The sequence below is a fragment of the Melozone crissalis genome, unplaced genomic scaffold, assembly GCF_028551555.1.
Source record: "Melozone crissalis strain CALT ecotype California unplaced genomic scaffold, PUWL_Pcris_2 ptg000019l_1, whole genome shotgun sequence".
In the NCBI taxonomy this organism is placed as follows: domain Eukaryota; kingdom Metazoa; phylum Chordata; class Aves; order Passeriformes; family Passerellidae; genus Melozone; species Melozone crissalis.
Window position 1 is genome coordinate 21354827 of NW_026535797.1, and position 22260 is coordinate 21377086.

The 22260-nt window shown below is 36.9% G+C and overlaps 1 protein-coding gene across 2 annotated transcripts in view; it reads left to right on the top strand.

Annotated features, from left to right (window-relative positions):
• The window catches only part of ADK (adenosine kinase), a 265868-nt gene that overhangs the window by 166779 nt on the left and 76829 nt on the right, over nt 1-22260 (top strand). For both annotated transcript variants that reach the window (XM_054277423.1, XM_054277424.1), the window contains exon 7: nt 21890-22060. In XM_054277423.1, coding sequence (XP_054133398.1) covers nt 21890-22060 — 171 coding nt within the window. The remainder of the gene's footprint in view (nt 1-21889; nt 22061-22260) is intronic.

Genomic DNA, 22260 nt, shown 5'->3' on the forward strand with positions numbered 1-22260 from the left:
ATGTGTCTGTTTTAAATCCTACATAAATTCCTCACAGTTTTTTAGAGCAGTCTGTAACTCTAACCAGGGCATTTTTAACACCACAGCTTCAAACAACAGCAGGAGTAAATCTAAAACATTGCTCTGAGTGGTTTCATAACATCATTAAAAGATTTCAATTTAATTAGATAAATTCCCCTTTTCTGTAACTTTTCAACCTTTCTCTCCTAAGTCCTACAAGGCAAAGGGTGAAAAGACTAAGTGAATTGAATTAAATATTAAAACGTTAAAATTGGCAGTTTAGAGCTCATAAGGAAAAGACAGGGGAAAAAAGAACTCATGAAAAACATATATTTCATGCATATTTTAAATTTTATTTTAAGACTTTCCCAAAACTATTATGGATATTCTTAGTAAAGAAACATTATAGGCTATGTTGTCTCCCAGGGCTGCTAAAGTTTCCAAAAGGAAGTTCAATCTGTAATACATCTTTCACATGTTATTTTAATAAAAAAGCAAATATAATTTCTGTGTTTCTACTGCTAAATGGAGACTCATTGTTTGGTCATGTTTCCCTACATCAGCAAATACGTTTAGAAAGAGTAAAGTAAATTTTATTATAAGTTATCCCAATGTGAAACATTGTGTGTGTTGCAGTAAAATTGATTTGAGGTTGAATGTGAAAATAGCTTAGCTGATGTCTCCCAGGCTGTGTCTCTATGTGTCCAGGATATTTTTTACATTCATGGATTCCCTGACATGTATTTCCATGTTTGCAACTTTACATGGTATTAAGTTCTTTCGTTTCTCCTCACTTGAGTGGAGAAACTTTATTGGTATTCTAGTACTGTGATTTACAGAAGTGTAAACAAAGGAGAAATTACATTTACTTAGTGTGCTGTTACCATTTCTCCAGAGCAACTTGTAGTTTGTATAGTGGAAGTCAAGAAAAGCTGTTCACTGCATAGAAGCATTGATCTGCATTGTAAAACCAATAGGTCTTTCACTATTGTGGGTCATTAGTCTGAAATGTGCTGAAGGAATCATAGCAAGTCTTTGTCTTTCTAATGCGTCCTACTAATTAGTCTTAATAACATCTTACTTGTCCCTGGCATTGGTAGGAAGTGGATTTTCCACCATTAGTGCTACCACATCCAAACCCTTTGATGCCTTGTGGTATCATCATAGGCAGCATATATTGTTCTTTGTGTTTGTCTAGGTTTAGAGACACAGTGAGCACTGACTTTTTTCAAGAACATTAATTTGGTTCAAACCATTTGAATGATGAAATCTGTTTGTTAGAATGTCATATAAAAGTGGTGTTATAATTAGGTTTCTTGAGAAAAGGGCAATGATGTGTAGATAGACCTTATATAAGTATTGTAGGCTGAAACCAGAATAAGTTCTATGCTCCTGTGTGTTGGTTACGAGGGGAAAAGGTTGCTACCAACTAGTCTTGATTTATATAAAATATTTGTGCAGAATTCTTGCAGTGATGTCCAGGTACATCAGGAAGCTGCATTCTGCTGAAGTTATATTTGTGCTCTTTTTACTTCCCCACAAAAATCATGTGCCCACCAGCAGGTTGTGTGGTTAGAGATGATGTGTATGGTGATGTCCTCCAAAAATGTTTCCTTGTTCCATACACAGACTTGGTGCCTGTGACTGAGCAAGTGCTGCATGTTTGAGGTACCTGTGGAGAATGCTTGGGATCACCAGTAATTCTGGTCATTGGTGGGAATGCCCCTGTTTCCTGTTCATGGCTAGAGCACTGTTTCTTTTTCCTTCACACGCACAGAACCATGTAAGGTTTTAAAGGATGGATTGTGCCACTTGGCTTGTCAAAGGATCCTGATTTCTGAGTTCAGTTCAGAGGGGCTCTAGTTGTCCTGACTCATGGGGGAAATAGAAGAATAGTATGAACAAATGATTCTGGATTATTTGACTGAATCCCAAATTAAAAACTGTAAATAGCAGCAGCTTGGTAAGCCCAAGTTTACCAAGTCTGTGGGAGGTGGACAGTCAAGGACTGGTATTTCTGCTTCTTACTACAGCATAAAAGTGAACTGATTCCCTTTGGTGCAGTTTTATATATTGATCAGTATTTTTATATATGGTGCAGTTTTATATATTGATCAGAATTTTTAAATGCTTTTAAGGGTCTTAGACCAGGTGTTATCTGAGGACTCAGCTTCTCTGGTCCTTTATGAGCTGGTAAGAATGCTAGGGTATTACTGAGTGATTGACAGGGCCGACTTGTTTTGTCATGTACTTCTTAGATAATGCAAAAAAGTGATAGAGAGGAAATGCAGAAAAATACAGTTATCAGTTTTTTAGTTTTGTATAACTACTTCTAAATCTCCTTGCTTTTTTTTCCTTCTAATACTCCTGTAGAAACTGCAGCATCTTTATGATGAAATTGAGGTAACTTTTCTGAAAACTCGGTCTGGAATTAATTTTTATTTGGCTTTTATTTTTTTGGTTACTCTACATAATTTGCCATAATCTAACAATTCCTACTTCGCTTATACTGCCTTTTGAAAGTTGGAGTTTTTGAAAGTTTGCACTACATGTTGTTTGCTAAGGATACAACCTGACATCTCTGGTGACTTCTCAGAGTCTCAAAGCACTTTCTAGATGATGTAATTGATACATCTTATAAAGAATCAAAAAGAATGAAGCTGCTCAATAACTCACAATGGCACTGTGTGATAGTTTAGAACAGGAAGTGTGGAATAACTATGTGCAGCTGGATCTACAGGATGAAATTAAATAGACAGGAAATACTTAACCAAGCTGGAATTTAACCACATCCAAAGTGGAATTTGATGTGGAAACTAGCACCTTTAATTACATGATTTTTTTTCCAGAAGGAATGCTTATGACTGTATGTGATCACAATCTTAATTTTCTTCTGTTGACACTGAAATTCATTGATTGAACTAAGTTTTACTTCTCTTGTAATAATGTCAGGATCTAACTGTCTTTGGTATAATTCCCTCTGCTGTGCAGTATTTAATTATTGTATAGAAATGCTTTTATGGTCTTCCAGGACTAAATCAATAATGAGTGATTTTACTTTTGCAGTTGAACAAAAGAATTGCAGCTTTCCCCCCCCCCCCATTAGTTCTGTTGTTTTACTACGATTGTAGCATACGGACTGCCAGTGGTCAGTATTGTGTGAGTTGCATGGGGTAAAAAACACACTCAAAACTGTGCTCTTTCCTCTCTGTCTCAGGAACTTTCTCTATAAACTTTCACACAGATTTATTCTTTTTTCATCCTATTGTTGTAGTGCCTTGGAGCCCAATGACAGATCCAAGCCCTGCTGGGATGCTACTCAGAGAAATATTTCCTGTTGCAGAGTGTGCAGAAGGGACAGCACATAAAAATAAGAACATAGCAATGATGTTGGTCTGAGTATTCCAGAATTCCCAGAATCTCCAGAGCTAAAAGCTTTATAGTGGACCTGGAAAGGGAGAGCTTACAGGAAGCTGTCCACCTGCTTGTGGGACAGAATGGGATAAAAGAAGATAGCTGATTCTTTCAAAAGTGAAGTAGCAAGCAGCGTATGCTCACAGATAATTTGGTTTAAGATGGGTATCAAAGCCTGGAAGAGAAGCCAAATCCCAAATACTCAATTCAGGAAGGTGATGAATGGAAAATTATTTGTATTTCTTTTTCAATCACAGTTGGAATAAGGTGATGTCTGCTCAATTTAAGCTGTGCGACTAATAAGTAAGGGAAATTTTCTGCAGCAACTATTAAAAGAATTCAAGTGGCAACATAAAAAAATACTTGAGAATGTGGTTTGAAAATAGGGATCTCAGCTTGGACAGAGTAAGGCAGGACTAAAACAAAGAAAGGAGAAGAAATGAAGATCCTTCCACTGTCAGCTGAAATGTGTTTGGTGATGATTACCCCAAAACAGGAGGGAGGCAGAGGATATGTTAAACCCACCTGTAGAACCATGTTCAGTACTATAGAAGGGGATCTTGCAAAAGAGGAACTGAAGGAGTTGTTAGGTAAGAGCATCTAAAAGGGAAAGGTTGGCAAAATCAAGAGAAAAAGAACACTTCAGAAAGAAGAATTTACATCAAAATTTACTGTAGCATAAAATGAGTAGAAAGTGAATTTGGGTTGGAAATTGGTGGCTGTATTATGGAAAAAGTGCAATAGCCAAAAAGATGGGAGAAGGGAACTGGGAAATCAAGGGCCGTTATCGGTGGATGAAAGGGCAGGATAATGTATTAACCTGTTACTTTCATCCTCTAGCTCTAATCCTTGAAAATTGTAGCATAAATTATAGAATGTGCTACTTGAAAATTAGATGTCTTTATTATTATAATTTTTTTTCTATTGTCTTGCCTTTTATACCTGTCCTTTCCTTTTCCTTGTTAGAACAATTGGCCAATCTTTAGCTTGCTAAGTTGCACATTTTGTCACTGGTATGTTGAGGCACATGCATCAGCACAGTTCATAAATAGAAGCAGCTGCTTTCCTCTGCACTTGTGAGAATGTACAAACACAAAACCAAGATCTTCAAATCCTCTGTATGCTTTGGATACAATTCCTATCCTGAAAAGCCTTGCTGTGATTTCAATTAGTGCAGATGTGCACCAAGCCACCTTATTGGCTCAGGAAAGAATTCTTTTGTTTCAACACTTGAACTGCTAGATCTGGTTAATGTTACCAAATGAAAAAAAAAATAGCATCACACCTATGGTATTAATCTTATTCTCCAGTATCTGAAAAAACCCTGGCAGACAAAAAAAAAGTTGTCATCTCACTGGGAAAAGCTGAATTCATACACAGGAACTGCAGGATTACTTCGACATTTTACTAGTCCCCTGTAGCACCAGCAAGTCCCATAAATGCCTAATGGAAAAACAGCAGAAAATGAGATCTGCAGCAGCCTTTAGAGATCAAATTTATGTTGCCGAACACTTTTTTCAGGTCAGATTTAAAGGTCAGAAGAAAGTGGATAGATTAAATTTACTGATTTTGCCAACTTTAAAGTCCCCTTTTAGAGATTTTCTGTTTCTACAGGAAGCCCCAATATGCTTTTAGATGGTTTTCTGCAAGAACTGAAAAGTATAGAATCTTGACTGTATTTTTGTCATGTGAGAAAGGCACTCATGTAACAATACTTAGTTATCCCCAGTTTGCTCTTGAGCAGTATCTGATTTATACCCAAGATGTTTTATCATCTTGGAGTAATTAGTACTTCTATTAATAAAATTTCTTGTGTGTGTTAATTTCATACACAGACTGACTCATCCATCACAAGGCCAAATGTGACCCCACAGTGACAAAAATGGTAACCCCAATTCATTTTCATACTAGTGTTAAAATTTATCTCCCTGTTTCTTACACAGTATTAATCTCTTCTTTGTCCCAAACAGAAAAGTGTCTTCCTGTGGGCATCACTAACTTTTACACTCCATGCTCCTTTTAAATGTGAATAGAATAGAACCTACTACATCAATGGAGAAAAAAGAAAGTGGAATACAAAATCTTACCACAAGGGACTTTCTAGATCATCAGTCTCTGCAAGCACTAGTTGCAAAATGAATGACTGGAAGTGGGAGGATGACTGTGGACAATATCTTCAGAATCCTAAGTAATGTGGGCATAATGCCAAAAATGTCATTTTTAGAAACAAAATTCAAGCTTTTTGAAGGGGTAGTAATACTAGATAAAGACCAGTTGAATGAAAAGCTTAGTTTCTGTATTTAAAGCACTGCTGAACGGTCTATTTGTGTAGCTGTATTTTGGGGGGCTACAGGAAGGAGGGGAATTTATTTATGTGGAGTTATTTCATCAGTCTTTAAACATATGGGTAATTCAGTGCAAGATGTTACAATGTTAGCTCAATATCAAGTCTTAATACTTCCCAATTAAAAAAATTTTGACGCGGCCTCCTCAGTGTTCCTTCTTAGGAAAGTCTTCAATTTGTAGTAAATGTAGTTGTTCTCCAGTATATATGATTGCTTGTAAATTATTGTGCTTAAATTTTAGTAAATATTCACTCATAAAGCCTTTTCAAAATTACTTTGAATTGCCACTTTATTTAACTTTCTCATGGATACTTTTCTAATATGTGGTGATTTTTCAGACATGAGGTTTTTAGAGTAGTTCACAATTTTATTAGTGTCAAATTGAGCAAAGACCATAGACAACTGTTTTGGCTTTCGACTGTGTGAATTTCCTGTGTACTCTTTAACAATAGGGATGTCTTTGGAACGGGAGAATTAAGTGATAGCTGTAATTACGGATTTCCCAGTATCTCCATAGTGAAGTACTTTATTAGCCACTCATTAAAGAAAAGCTTTCAATATTAATTTTTTAACACTAAAAACTGTTATTCTCCAGTTTAGTTCTTTAGTGAAGCTTCTGCTAGGATTTGAAGAGCTAGCTGTGGAGTGATCTTTGTGGCTTGCATGTAGTCCCGTGGAATGTATTGTAGCTTCAACTCTACTATTTATGAAGATTTTCAAATTTAGGCAAATTCAACAGAATAGTTCCAGTTTCAGGGCTAACTGCAAAATTTACTGAGATGGGGGCTCAAATATCCAAGCAGTCTTAGAAAAATACAGTTGTTTTTCACACCCACAAACACAGAAGACTGCCTGACCAGATATGGACCTTGCTGAACTAAATGGAATAAAACTTAACTCTTGGGTTTCAAAACCAGCTTAAAAATAGCTTGTAACAAATGTGCACAAACCCAGGGTAAATTTGAAAATTCTCCTTTTGGAGTAGAGCTGATGGGACAAATTTTAATAAAATTGGATACATCTGCAGTGGTATCATATATCAACCAAGAGGCAGACAAAAGAAGTAGGAATTTATTGGAGGAATCCATCTGACTTTTCTTGTGGGCAGAATTACATCTGGCATTTGTGAGGGTGTGCCATTTCCCAGATCTTCACAGTATGTTGGCAGACTCTTTTAGCAGGCTTGGATGTTCATTTGGGAGAGCATGATCTCTGAATAGATGCATAATTCACTGCAGTAAAACCAAGGTACATGTCTCCTCACAACAGACTCTTTTGCCATAAGAGGAATATCCAAAGACAAATACAAATTTGTAGCAGGCAGTCAGAAAAGCAGACAAAGTATTACTCTGTCAAAATGCCAGACATTCAGAAGATGTTGTATAAAAGTTTCTAGCATCTTCTGGTCATCTTAATCCTCTTCTCAGCATAGAATTATCATAGAATGATTATGGTGGTAATTGTGGAAAATTGGTAATCATCAATGGTGTTAAATATCTGAATTCTAAAATGTATCAGAGTCTTACAATTGTTGAATATTTTCCAAGGACTATTATTAACAGCGAATATTTTAAAGTTCCTTTGCTCCAGGATTAGAGTGGTCAGGGATATGGCAGGGTACATGAGACATAAGAAATTGTTGTGGAGAGCAAATTGCTAGAAAAGCAAGTTCACAGAAAGACTTCCGCAACTCCTATGTGTATGAATGCAATTTGTCAGGAGTAAATAGGGTCAGAAGACACTTCAGAGATTGTATATAATAATATACAAATATACAGAAATACTACTGTGCTGTTCTCTGAAGTCTGCTGTTTCAGCAGCCTGAAGTATTATTACTCCAAGTTTATGGATGTACATTAGGCTTAGACTTGAGTCCTGTTGGATTTACAAAGTTAAGTGCATAAGCTTCACAGGCCTGAGGTTCTCATTCAAGGAGAACTCATGTAATTTCTCTGCTCCTAGACAAGGCCAGGCCTGCAGTTTCTAACAGTAATTACCTCTGGCTAAACCTAGCAGTTAGGTGATATAAGCATTTTGTATTATTTATGTGTATCAGTTGTAAACTGGTAAGGTGTGGATGAATTCTTAACTCATTCTAGTTCCCAGTGGATAAAATCAGTTGAGTGCTGGCAATAGAAGATTTGGATGTTGTTTGGTAGGTGTTAGGTGTCTAAAGTACTCATTTGGTGAAGCTAGAGCCTCAAACCTTAGCTAAGTCATTATATCCAAAAGTTCTTTCTGTTGGAGCAGTCTGGTCTCTTTTGGTGCCTGGAAGGGAAGCATATGAACAAAGTCAGCTTCCAAACTCAAGTTTAGCAAACACAAAATCCAGACCAGTATCAGCATTGGTGCAGTGGTGCTCATTTGTAAAAGCCTATGCCAGCATGAAATTTATTCTCCTCTTTGCATTTCAGTTTCTGTCTCTGGTGACTGATTTAAAAAATTACCTTTTTTTAAAGTAGCTTCCATGAAGAATAGGTAAACGGATCAGCACAGTAAGGATCAAGTTTACCTGCACAGGAGCCACTATCCTATGATGAAAAATTTTTCAATAAGTGTCATTTGCAACTGTTATGGAAATCTATCAGTGCCTGTTTCTGTTACAGAGCAACTGTGCTGACAGCTCAGAGGTGAGGGAGTTCTGCCACAGAACTGCAGGAAGAGCTGAATGTGCCTGCATGGTTCTTTCACCTGAGTGACAGGTCAGAAAGAATAGCTCTCCAGCCTTCCTGGTGGCTCTTTGCATATGGAAACAATAAACAAGCAATCCATCTGTTTGTGGATCTTCTTTAAATCATTGATCCAGACATGTCATATTTTATAAACCACTTACTTCCAGTTAAAACTTTTTGCTTTGAGTTTCATGAAATAAGATTTCCATACTACAGAATTAGAGAGCATAAAAGGAAAAGGAGTGAAAGGCAGTTTGTGCTTCACATTAGTACAAATAAAGTGAACAAAGCCATCCATTGTGTTCCTTTTGTGGCACTGTTGTTAGATATTAATTTGATAAGGACAGACTGTGTTAAAATGGGGACTGAAAAAAAATGTTGAAACTTTTTTTTCCCCTTGACTACTCCATCATACATTATAATGTTTATTGTTGAGACAAAGTACTCTCTATTCAAGCAGTAACAAGTTTCATAGTGGAACAAAAGTAAGCAGCACTCATGAAATTCATTTTAACAAAAAGTATGAACAGAAAGATATGAAAACTATTGATTATGTTGTCTGTGGTGACATACAAACAAAATGATAACTGTTCACATCTGTACAAGTGGAAGAATGGCAGTGTCAGATTGTGCAGAGATTAACATAAGAATCTGACATCTTTGGTGAAAATTTATAATTACAATTGATGCTTTGGTAGAGATTGGAATGAGGGTGGAATCTTGTCAAATAATTTTTCTGTTGTTCATGTCTTTGCCAACTACTTAACCCTTTGATTATCAGTGATTATTGCTATAGGTAAATGTGACTGTTGTAATAAGTTTTTCTGTGATTTGTACCAGTTCTGAACATCTGTTTCAGAAGGAAACTTCTTAAGCTTTATTTTGTTCTGAAGATGATGTCTTGAATAGTATCATATAGATACAGCTCTGGCTGATTTGTGTCTCAATTGCCTTTACTGAAGAAAATTAGAGCTCTAAACATGAAAAAACTGAAGAAATGTAAAGAATTCATCTGTGACTGCTGAGTGCTGGTTTCAAGGTGCCATCATCACTTCTGTTTCTTATTATTTACAGAAGTGTTTGATACCACTCTGCTAGCTTGGGTTTCTTACTAGATTCATGACAGGGTTGGACTGGAGATGTTGATGAGGAGGCATTGTAGGGACAGGAGTAAAAAGGAAATCCTTTATTTCCATAGTTAGCTGTTCTGAAGAGAGAGCAAGCTCCAGTAAGTACCAAATCATCTGACTTTTCTGTAAATTAAGGCATGTCATTGATACAGATGCATAAAAGTATATCAAAAACTTGAGACAGACACTTTCCATGTTTGAAGAATGCATGCGGCATTTTACTTTGACATGGCCCAATAATTTTATTCCCTAAAATGAGGTTACTCTGTTACATAGTTTCAAAATATTCTTGTTTGGCTGTTTAAAAACTTGAAATTCTGTTTATCTAGCATAAGGAAGGGATTTAAAAACTCTCAGAACTAAGTAGGTGATTTTGAGAGATCCCATCTTCATTTTCTTATAAAAGCACTGAAACATAAGTTCAGCTGCTGATTTTAAAAGGAGTGCTTTTTCATTTGTTTTAGCTATGTGCCTCAAATATGCCAAAGTTATTCAGTGATAGTCTAATCCAGAAATTGTGGTTATAGTGTATAAATTAGCACACAAGTTAACACTGTTAAATACATTATGATAGCTTTAGTGTCTATTTTTCTTATTTTCTCTGTTTTCAGGGACACAAATTGAATGGGCAAAGATTCAAGCAAAGGGTAAAAAAGAACAGGGAACATTTTTTCATAATTAATATTCTGATTAATATTCTGTAACAGAGCTCATTCCTGTTCAAAGGACTATCTACATATAGGGTTGTAGGCATTATTAAGATCACATTGACTTCGTAATTTGGAATTCAGAGATGCTCCATGTGAAGAGGAAGGGCTGCAGAAGGATCTCAAACTCTAAGGTGTTCTAATGCATCTACGTGGCTTGTTTGCAAAGTGCATACATTTTGTGGTGTCTGTTTCAGGGTAAAATAGCTAATTTCTGATTGTTAGGGGACCCCCTGGGATGCTCTGCTTTGAGATTCTTGTTTAGAAGCTGATAGAACATCGGAGAATGTTTGTCCACATATTTTTTGTCCATACTTTTCAAATATTCATAGATCTAGTATATCATAGATTTTTACAGTAATTCATGTTTCAAGGGACCCCTAGAGATTTGCTAGAGCAAATCTGAAGTTTTCAGTTGCTTTGTGTTCAGTCATTTTGAATACTTCCAAGGATGTTCTGATGTTTGATCCCTGTCATGAAAATTCTTTCTCCATGTGAAATTTCTTTGGATATTATAAAACTCACCTGAGTTTCAAAAGCAGTTTGATTTATATGATTTTTAATACCATTTTTAAGAACATGAACTCTTCTTTTTCCCCATGCATTTCAACATTGCAAAAAGAAGCCAATTGAATTAAACCACACAAACTAATTTGTGCAAGAAGAGACATTGGTTCAGGAGGTTAGGTCTGATTTCTAAAACTGGAATTTCCATGTAGGAAGTATCTCCTTGAATGTAAGCTTGTTTCCATAAAGTAAAAGTTTTGGAGACTTAAATGAGTCCAAAGAAGTCACTTAATTACTAGTTAGTAGTGATTTTCTTCATTGCTAGTTGTGTTCTGCACTGTTGTAAATTGATTTTGATCTATAAATTCTCATTTACAGGGCAGTTTACAAAATCAATTTTTTTGCCATCCATTAAAAAATAGTGCCCATGTGTTTCTACTGTTTCAGAAGAAGTGTGTAATATTGCACAGTATTTTTGAAATCAGTAGCACAAAATCCTACTATGAAAAATCACATTGTGTTGCCTGTCTGAGCAGCCTCAGTCAGTGTTCCCTGAGCCCACCCTCAGGTGAGTGTTTGGTGCTAAGCGCAGCCCAGCAGGCACAGAAGGCACCTGGGTCCCATGAACTGGGGCCCCTATTCCTGAAGGCTGAGAAGGTCCCTGGTGCCTTTACTGCCGAGGGGGTGTTGTCGCCCATTCTTAGGGAGCACAGGTATTTGCTCACTAAGCTTCAGGGGCTTCCTCTTCTCAGAATCATTTGACTTGGAATCTCACTGATATTCTGCCTCAAGAAAGGTTAGTTGTCTGTCATAGGTTGACCATCTAACCTGATCTTTTATTGATCTAGAACTTTTTTTTATTGGAAAAAAAAAAAAGTTTGTTCTATCATATTTCATGTATCTGGAATGCGATTTTCTCTGAAAATGTGCGATTCTCATTGCAAATAATGTGATGGGAGTGGAGTCAGTTTCAGGTAGAGAGGCATGGAAAATATTCAGTAGAAAATTAAAACCTACTTAGGGTATTCAAGCATCTGGAATAGCAGTGCAAAGTGAAGCACCTACAAAAGTCTCTTACTCCCCCAGTAATATGACATTACAAAAAATAATGTCTTTGCAGAAAATAATGTCTTAGCTGGGAAGTTTCCCCTGAGGTTATAAGATCTTGAAGTAAAAGACTTACTCTATTCTCCCTGGTCACAGTGGTCCTGCTATTAAAAGTAGGTTTCTGAGATATGAACTCATAAGTTCATTAGAAATAGAAACTTAATGTAAGTATTATTTGGGTCTAAAAAGCTAATAATTAAGAGTATTTCCCCTCACCCTTGGAATTTGAAGGAAGTACTTATTCAAGCTATAATAATTAATGAAAACACATATAGTTCTTTGTATTCAAAATATTCTATAGCCAGTTATTATTGCCCAAATTAATTTAAGTGAAGATATCTCTGTTTAGAGCTTAGCATCTGTCCACATTTCAACTATATTAATAATTATTAGAATTAGCATAGATCCTGACCCTCATTTACTTGTGTTCAGAAACAAAGCCATGTAAGAGTCTTTCTGTAATGAAAATTAAAAGGCCAAGCAATAACATTAATGTTCTTTTAAATAATTAATTTTTATGTGTGGAAGTGTGAGCAATAAATGTTTTATTGTAAACCCTGATGTGGTAATTAATTCAAGTGATTAGAACCTAATTGCATGTTCATATTAAATGTTATATTTGCTGTGAAAGACATTTTGTTGGAACTGTCGTTTGGAGGAGAGAGTTGTGAGAAGAGTGATACTTGAAAGAAATATTTAACACACTTTCTCGTGACTTGGTAAGCCAGAAAATGAAAAAAAAATATATCCTTTATTATTATTATGCCAATTATATTTTTAGTACTTCTGAGCTTTTTGTTGCACTATGCACTTAATTCTATGCTAGAGTGGTGCTTAAACATGAAAGTAATATGTAGGCCCTATAAAACCAGCTGGGAAGTACCTTGGGGCTGGGAGAGGTGTTTGTTTTATTAATCATTTACACCCTAATTTGCAAATAATGGAAGTCGTACTATTTCATAAGGCTGGTAATTTCTTTGATGCAAAGAATAAGTCATCCTGTGAGCAGGGTTGGTTTCAGGTACCCTGGTTGTGCTTTGGAAAGCCCCATTGCACACTATATGAATTCAGATCTCCACTGAAGCTTTGGAGCTGGTCCAGAATTTCACTAATATATTGATGGAGTTTGGGTCCCTCTTTTAAAAAATTTTTATTTTATTAGCATAGGTGGGTTTTTTTCTTCAGCAAAGTTACTTATTTTAAATATACTGTGTGCTTCTCTGGTTTTATATAGAGCTCAGTTTTGCCTGTGGTGAGTCTGCCTTGTTTAAACAGACTCAGTTAAAGGATGAGTTAGCATTTGAATAGTGCTATAAGCTTCAGAAATCTTTTGACTTACCACTTGATCATTTCTTTTTTCCTCTTCATACCTACCATGCTACATATTTCTGATGATACCATCTTTATTAGTGAAATGATGTGCTCTTTCTTTGGGGCTCTTGAAATATGTTCTAACGATGATGATAATGACTTTGATTAATATTTAATCCCCATGCTGCTATGTTCTTATAAATTACAAGATCTCAAAGGTAGCTGGGGGAGGGAAGAAAGGTTTCTGCTGAAGTGTTTCAGGATTAGAGTGCTTAGGGAGAAAGATACCTATATTTTATTATTTTGTATCTGCTTTCCAATCTGAATTTCAGTGAAACATTTTGTACCATAGCCGCATTCTTGGCAGGGAAATCTGTAAGATGGATTTATTGTCTAGGGCGCTGGACTCATTCTCGTGTTTGTTTATGTTATGGGACTGTTGCATTCCTCTGCATCACCTGGGGATCATTAGAGAGGCCACAGGTATAGCAGTTATATGCCAGCATAGAGCAAGAGCTTGGTGAGAGGTTTTTTTTTCCTTTTGACCCCCAGTCGGTCAGTAGTGATTATCTACTAATATCAGTCATTGTTTCACTCTGAGTGTTAGCCTGTATTCATGAAACAGACCGTTGTGCTCATACAAGCACGTTTAATTAAGCAAATACTCCTATTTGTTCTCTTCTTGTTCAAGGCTATTTTAATAAGCAAGAAATGGGCTTGTTTAAAGTATTTACTTAGAGAGCTTTCAAACTGAGGATTAACTGTCTAGAGAATTAGAAATTCTCTATGCATTTGTAGTTACATAGATTCTCTCAATTTACTAAAATACTGTAAATATTATGTACACACCAAACTTGAATGAATTCAACATATGGTTGATGTTTACATAATTTATGAGATGCCACATTATATTAATGGAACTAACCATATACAAAAAAGCAAATGTTGCACTATCATCGAGGGCCTAAATTAACCATACCTTATTCTGTGCTTCCTCAAGTGTTTATTTGTTGGGATGAAGATCCTGGGATTGTGCTCAAAATTTGGCAATTAAGATTGAAAACCAGTTATCTCATTGTTCCAAACATCATCAATAGTATTGATGCCAAGTTTTAGACTTCTGGATATTAACTAAACAATAAAAAGTATGTCCAAGTCTGCTTTTTGGTCTAAACGCAACATTATCCTTATATTAATAATCAAGTTAGACAAACCTAATAAAGAGTTATTTTAAAAGGATGAAAGGTGAAAGAAATGGTTTCTCTCTTTAATCAGCAATTTAACAATTTTTTAAGATGCATGGCTTTCTCAGTAAGGATTAAATTGATTTTCAGTGGAAAAAAAAGTGTGGTGAAGTGGTTCTGGGATACTAGGAAAAATGAAGTGGCTTGCTCTTTATCATAGCTTGCTTGATCTGCAGCTTATATTTTATTGATGGTAATACCCTATACTCTATAATACCTTTCAACACAAAATTTCAGTCATTTCAGTAATGTTAAGTAATTAAACCTCCCACTGGTTCTGCCAATGGAGGTGCATTTATCATCATAACTATTTTGCAAGTGGGTAAACAGAGGCAAAAGAGGTTGAATTATTAATCGAAGTAATAAAATCTCTGGGCTCCTATCTCCCAGATGGTGTTTAGTACTTCCTCCAAAATTTTGTTAAAAATCCAGTATAATTAAATGTATACATCTTACTCCCTGAGTTTAATAAACTCATGTAAAACTATATGCTGAATTTGAGAGAGCATACTTGAGAGGTGTTCTTGCTTTTTCACAGAGGGGCCGACTTAACCAAATTCTTAAGCTCATTTTGGCAAGATGAATTTAGATCTTAACTAACTTAGTACTTTTCAGGGAAATAGGAGAATTTATTTATTTGGGATGACGTTTCTCTATGCCAAAAGTAGCTATATTACTGCTCTCTGCCACATGAGTTACACCTCATTGTTAAAGTTCACATCTCTACTGTGACTACACATCTCCTAAGTAAAGTCACACAATTATTTTGTCCTTAGCATGGCTTAAAACAACTCCTGGAGAGTGCCAAGTTTAAACAGTAGTAAACAGGATTGAAAAATATTATCAAACTGATTAAAATTAAAAATAGATTGGTAATAAATGCATAAAATAATTGTTTTCTTTAGCATGCAATGCCAGATATTGAAGGTTTTCTGCTACTGATAGATACAAATATGGCAATAATGAGAGTTCACTTCAGCAACAAAGAAGCTCTTAAGTCTGAAAGCAATCCTCTCCTTCTGACATGCTGGCACCATCATAGAGGAAAATGTCATGGTCAATATAAGCACATTTACTGACAGTTAGGTTTTTTCCTATGTTCCTGAAAACTATTTGAAACTTGGCTTTTATCAAAAACAGAAACACTGGCCACTCAGAATGATAAAACAATAGTTTATGGCTTAGTCATTTTCCAGTTATAAAGCAATACTTTCATAAAAATAAACAAGGCATACAGGAACAAGCCAAAACAATTACTCAGAGAAATTGTTGCATTCTTGCTGCCCTTGCTTCCTGATTTAAAGCAACTGTCTCCAGTAGGAACTGGACAAAAAGCAGTGGATTTTGTTTCATTAAGTAACTGCTTGCTGATCACTGAGATAAGATTTATCACCGAGATAAAATATAATTCAAAAATGCAGTTGATACTAGGTCTAGGTACTTCCTAAATTCTAAATTACTTTTTACAGGAAGAACAGGTACTTAGATTAAAATAACATTAATCTATTTCACTAATTTACAGACGAAACATTTCCCAAGTGGATAGTTACAAAGAGCTTTTGTCCTTTCTAGAGAAAGTAAAATGCTACTTTAAAGCCACAAGAACTTTTATTAGTAAAGGTCATGTTGATTATTTAATTTGTAGGGGTTTGTTGATTATTTCTGAAGGGTTTTTTCCCCATACTATGAGTATTTTATCATCTGCATCATCATGACTATTCTATCGTAGCTCAGTAAGGAAAATAATTTAACAGTATTTTCAAGCAGGAACAGGATACAAATATAAATGCTCAAAACTGACAGATTGGAGAGGTAAGGGGTTGATAAATCTGCTAACTTGACAGTCTTGCACATTCCAAGTAATGTGCTCAGATGTTTCAATGGTAAAAGTAGTTTTTAAATTGCTCCCTGTTCTTTTAAGCTCACGTAAGTACTAAGGCAGATGAAGAGTTTTTGCTCTGTCATTCCAAGAAGATTCCTTCTGATTCCTGTTCTGATGAAGATGATTTCATTGCCATGTCTCACAGTGGGTGGTACAGGGGCTGCACCCCATCTGTGCTCAGGCAGTTCAGAGGCTGGAATACAAAAGCCTTTCAGACTCTTCTGGTTGGGAGAGCACCTGGAAGCCTTGTGCAAGTCCTTTGGTGTGGAGCAGTTACCTGTGGTTCCTCTCCAGCTCAGGGACTGCCGTGTGCTCAGCCTCACTCTTGCCAAGCCCTGTACTTTTGCTAGGCCGCAGCAGGTGACACTGATGGCAGAGCAGAGCTGAGGGATGCCTCTTGTGCCCAAGTGTGTGGCTTCAAGCTCTCTTTGTGCGCACAATGTAGGAAGCTTAACCAGGTCCAAAAGCTCTGGCTTGGTTGTGTCTGTCATGTAATGCAGCAAGTTCTTCTAGCACCTCAGCACTCTCACTCTCTCACTGGAACTGCCAGCACATTTGAAGTTAGATGATTTCTGTAGGGCTTTACTGAATTGTGGTATTTATCAGGACTGTCACTATGTAACTGTCAAGCTTTCTGTGTGTCTGAAAAATTCCACCCTTTAGATGGATGGGACTGTGATGTCATCATAATTGTATTTTTATGTAAATGCTTGCTATAAAATAATTTTGGATTAAATGATGTGTTCCTTTCCTGTTGACAGAATAGAATTTGTCTTAAATGGCAGCAGACTGTTGTATCTGTTTTCCTGAAAGTTAAATATTTTGATTCACACTTATGATTTATTGATTTTACATTGTTACCAAATGGCATTCCCAAATCAGCTCAGAATACCATGGTTCAAAATCCTGTCATTCATATGATAAAGTTGTTTTCATGTAATCCACTGTGCAAATGGGCGTGACAAGGAAAGTGGAAGAGCTAGAAAGAAAGAAATGCATTTTAACAGGTAGTGAGTTTGAAAGAAATCCCAGTTTTTATTATCACCTTTTTGTATGTTTTTGAGGCAATATTGCTTCTTTACTATTAAACAGTAATAAATCCCAAATTGCAAGGCAGTTTGTTATCATCTTGCCCTGAATTTGTTTGGAAATACTCCCTCAGGAAAAAAAAAAATCTTGATCCTGATTGTGCAAACATTCCATGTGCATAATCTGGATGAATTTGTGTGCATGAATGCAGTGTAAGGCAAGGCTTCTCAGCTTGGGCAGAACACCTTATACAGAAATGCATTCACCACAGCCAGAGTTGTGCTGGTTTCATGAGGTCACCTCTTCAACACTCTCTGTTTCTGTGCTGCTGACACTTTTGACACCCTTAATTTGCTGCCTTCACATCTGCTATAGCTGGTGCTGTAAGAGCTTAGTGTAGGTCAGAAGAAACCTTTTGGGTCTGTGTGTGTGATAAAAATGAGAGAGGTGGCTTACAAGACAAATTACTGGTGTGTAAACTCAGCAAATCCTTCTGGTAATGCTAAGTGTCTACAAAGAAAAAAGATGTGAATGGGAAAGACTATCCAATATTCACAGTACCCTGGCATATCTTATGAGGTGCATCAAAGAATTCCTGAATATTGTAGGAGTGAGATTAGTTTAACATCCTCTATTGACTTTGTCCTCTGTTGTAGGCGTTTCACTGAATTTTAAAAGCTCTTAAGTTACAAACAAGTGACTGTATCTCCCATAGCCATGTGTCTGCAATACATGAATGCATTTTTCTTATTTCTTCCTTTTTGTTTCTTTTTATCCTACAAGGAAAATGGGGAGTTTTCCCCACCAAAGGACTGTACTTAAATAAAAATACTTAAAGTGCCTAAGAATGGTATTGCTTTGTGCATGTGTACATGTAAACATGCATATAAATAATTCAATCTACCATCCCATTTTCCTAGACTGTATTTTGGTTCAGCTTTGCTCTCTGGCTTGTGGTACAATGGTACCTTCCTCCTGGCATAGAAAAGACACTCATTACATTTTGAGCAGCAGAAAATAGTACCACATCTTGAAGCAGTAGCATCTGGTATGCTCTATCAGCAAATGCCAAAGGAATGGTGTGTGCTGCTAATATATCTGATAGCTTTTAATGTTTTATAAGTTTTCTTAGTGTACAGTATTCCTGCCTTTCACTTCCTATGTCTGTGACTGTCACATGTCCTTCTGTCATAGAATCATCAGGGTTGGGAGAGACCTTTGAGATCATTGAATCCAACCCAGCACTACCATTGTAACCCCATATCCATTAAATCACATCACCCAGCACCAGACCCTAATGCCTCCTAGACGCCTCCAGGGGTAGTGACTTCCCCACATCCCTGGGCAGCCTATTCCAAAGCTTGACTACCTTAACAGTGAAAACCCTTCTACTATCTAATCTGAGTCTCCTCTGTCTCAGCTTTAGGCCATTTCCTCTTGTCCTCTGTAGGCAGAGCAGAAGATACCAGTCCCCCCTTCACTGCAGCCTCATTTCAAGCAACTGTAGAAAGCAATGAGGTTCTCCCTGGGCCTGTTCCTGAGACTAAAGAATCCCAAGTCCCTCACCCACTCCTGTAAGACAAGTTTTCTAGATCTTTCTTGAGCCTGGCTCCAGCAGCTCAATGCCTTTCTGAAGTGAGGGGCCCAGAGCTGGAAGCAGTACTCGAGGTGTGGCCTCACCAGTGCCCAGTGCAGTGGGACAATCACTGCCACACTTCTCACTGGCTGCACTATTCTTGCTGCAGACCAGGATGCCATTGGCCTTCTTGGCCACCTGGGCACATTGCTGGCTCATACTGAGCTGGTTGTCCACCAGCATCCTCCTCCTTCACAAAGGAAGATACATGCACAGTAATTTCATTTTTTTGTGTAATGTACATTTTCCAGGCTGTTGCAATTTCTGTTTGTTAGCTGTCTCATCCTTTGATTCGAGGTATTTTCTTCATGGTTGTTTTACGTATCTTTGTGTTTTGCAAGTAAATAGGACCCCAAAACTCTCTGTAGTAGTCTAAGGTATGTAGGTGGGTATAGAATATCTTCTGAAGAGCCTCTTAACATTCTTGTTAGTGGGAATAGAACTTCCTACAAAGTCTTTTATACACTGTACCCAGTGATACAGGATACACTTATTCTCCCACTCAAAGCTAATGTTGGCAGACAGTTAATTGTTAGAGTAGGTAAGAGTAGCTGGCTTAGGCATTGCTTTGTTTCCATCTGGCTGGACCAAAAGCAGTGGCAGCTGCAAGAGTCTGCAGGCTGAGTTTCTGTGGAAGTCACAGAGCAACTTTGCTCTGAATCCCAGTGGGATATAAGAAAACCTGGAGTTTCAGGGGAATTCATTCCTGTACACAATTGTAGCCTGCCACAGTAGGGTGGCCTGTGGCTTCTCTGGTTGTAATTTAAGCTTAGGGAGCTGGATTACTGTAACTACACTGGTCATAGCTGCATGGAATTCTACTAAAAGTAGAGACAAAGTCAGTTTAACTACCTGAAGAGAGGGGCTGAATTAGGTTTCTTTAAATCAATGCCTGTTCAAATCAAATTTTATTTTCTCCCTACTTTCTTAATTCCATTGTGTGGATTGTACTGCTACAATTTTGTTTTGCAAAAAAATGTTATACTTGGAAAAGAGTTTTCATACAAAGAACTCTTAATTTCTAGATGTTTTAATGTCAAACAGTTATTTAAAAGAATATAAACAAACCCATGGAAGAATGCAATTAAATGGCAGAAGTGATTTTTAAGAAACCCAGAAGACAGAGCAATAGCCTTTGAGATTTCCTGGCCTTTACTTTGCAGGATCTAAAAAGCAAACTCTCCTATCTGTGTCTCAGCACTTTTATGATGCCTTTACAAGGAAAAAGGAGTTGGATGCAGGCCTGAGTTAGATCTCATGGGGATAGTTTTCTGTACCATAAATTACAATCAGATGTGTTTTACTTCAGATGAAGTTTTCAGCCTAAAATTGGTAAGAAGCCTAATTATTTGACCAGGTTACTATTTATGTAGACCACTGTAGAGCTATCTGTCATTTATCCAGAGCTGGCAACACATCACCCTTGAAAGATTTTTATTTTGTGTTTGGAACAGTTTTTTTAAAAATCCATGTTCATTACATAAAATACGAAAAGATGGTAGAGATTGCTATGGAGATTAGAAGTTATAGAAACTGTTCATTTTAATTCTTCTGCATGTAAAATTAGCAAAGAAGCTTGGATGTTTACAGGCTTCCAGTCCTTCAGAGTGCTAACTAGCTCCACAGCATGCATAGGATTCTTGTGCCCTTTGGACTTAGATTGTCAACTAGCAAATCGTGCCCAGATTTTGAAATCAGTCATGTATCTTTGAGACTGGAGAGTGTGGAGTAAGGAGAAATAAATAGATATACTCTCAAAGTAGTCTTTAATCTATAGACTTGTATTTTCTAGTGATTAGAATGCCTAAAATGATCTGATAACTGAAGTATGCAGGATGAATCACAGCTATTCTGTGATTCAAAGGCATAAATTATATGGATGAAAACTGGAAAATAAGACTGTGTCAGTATTATATCTTCTGGAGTGTCGTGGTGGTGATGTTATAGATAGGACTGAGAGGGTGTTTTATTTGTCAAACCCTCCTTAAAGTTGTTTCTCACTGTGCCTTAGACATTACTTCTGGCCTTAAATTTAACACTTGCTGCTCATGCTTGAAAATTGCTATTATTTACTGAGTTAGGAGAACAGTTAGTAAAATAAGTTTTAGAATTATAAAAACAAAACATACAGAATTTGTTTAATTAGTGCAAGTCTAAGCCTTTGTTTAATTAGTAGATCAATAAAACTGTAGGGGATCTTTACATGGCTCCTGGAACATGTGTGGTTGGGGTAACCATCTCCAATGCTAAATTCAAAATGGGAGCCTTGTTCTTCATAGGATCAGCATTCACAATTTAGTAGACAAATAGTGATTTGTGGAAGCGGATACTTACTTAAATATGAATGTTCTGAGTGAAGGAAAGCACTTTTGGAAGAAGGGGGCAAATAAAATCCCTATGTGGAAGCATGAAAATCCCTGAGTTTTTTTCCTGCAAAACAGTAGCAAGTGCTACAAAGTTTCCAAGGCCTTTATTGTAAACAAAGTACTAATGTTTATGTTGGGGATTTCATTAGTCTCCTAGCTGTCTAGAGAGCCATCAGACTGGACTGTGGAATTAAGCAGCAGAGTCTGATTGACTCTAGTACTATAAAGGGACATTTAGAATTATAATACATTACATTTTAAGATATGAACATTAGTCTTAGCTGCCATGGGAAAGTGTAGTCCGTGGAATGCAGAGGTGAGGAGTTAGATTTCATTTTGGAAGGCTGTGATGCTAGGCATATGCAGATTTTTTGTCATCTCTTTAATACCTTAATGGAAAGGCAGTATTTCCCAGAAGTTTTTATCTGTGCACGTGTATGACAAACGTGGGCTGGGAGAGATTTTACAGAAATAGCATGCCTCATGTGGTACCTAATATAAATTTAGTAACATACATTGATTTGTTTTGATGCTTGCAGGGATTCTTCCTGACAGTGTCACCAGAAGCAGTATTAAAAGTGGCTGCTCAGGCTTCTGCCAACAACAAGATCTTCAGCTTGAATCTTTCTGCACCATTTATAAGCCAGTTCTACAAAGAGCCGATGATGAAGGTCATGCCTTACGTGGATGTTCTCTTTGGAAATGAAACGGTGAGTCTTGAGAGAGTGATGGAAGGATTTGTATCTCTCGCACTTTGGGGTTTGTGTCTCAGAGCCTGCTTCCCCAGGACACAGCCTCAGGCTGGGCCTCGAGGTTGGATATCAGGGAGAATTTCTTCACTGAACGGGTTGTCAAGAACGAACTGCCCAGGGAGGTGGTGGGGTCAGCATCCCTGGAGGTGTTCAAGAAA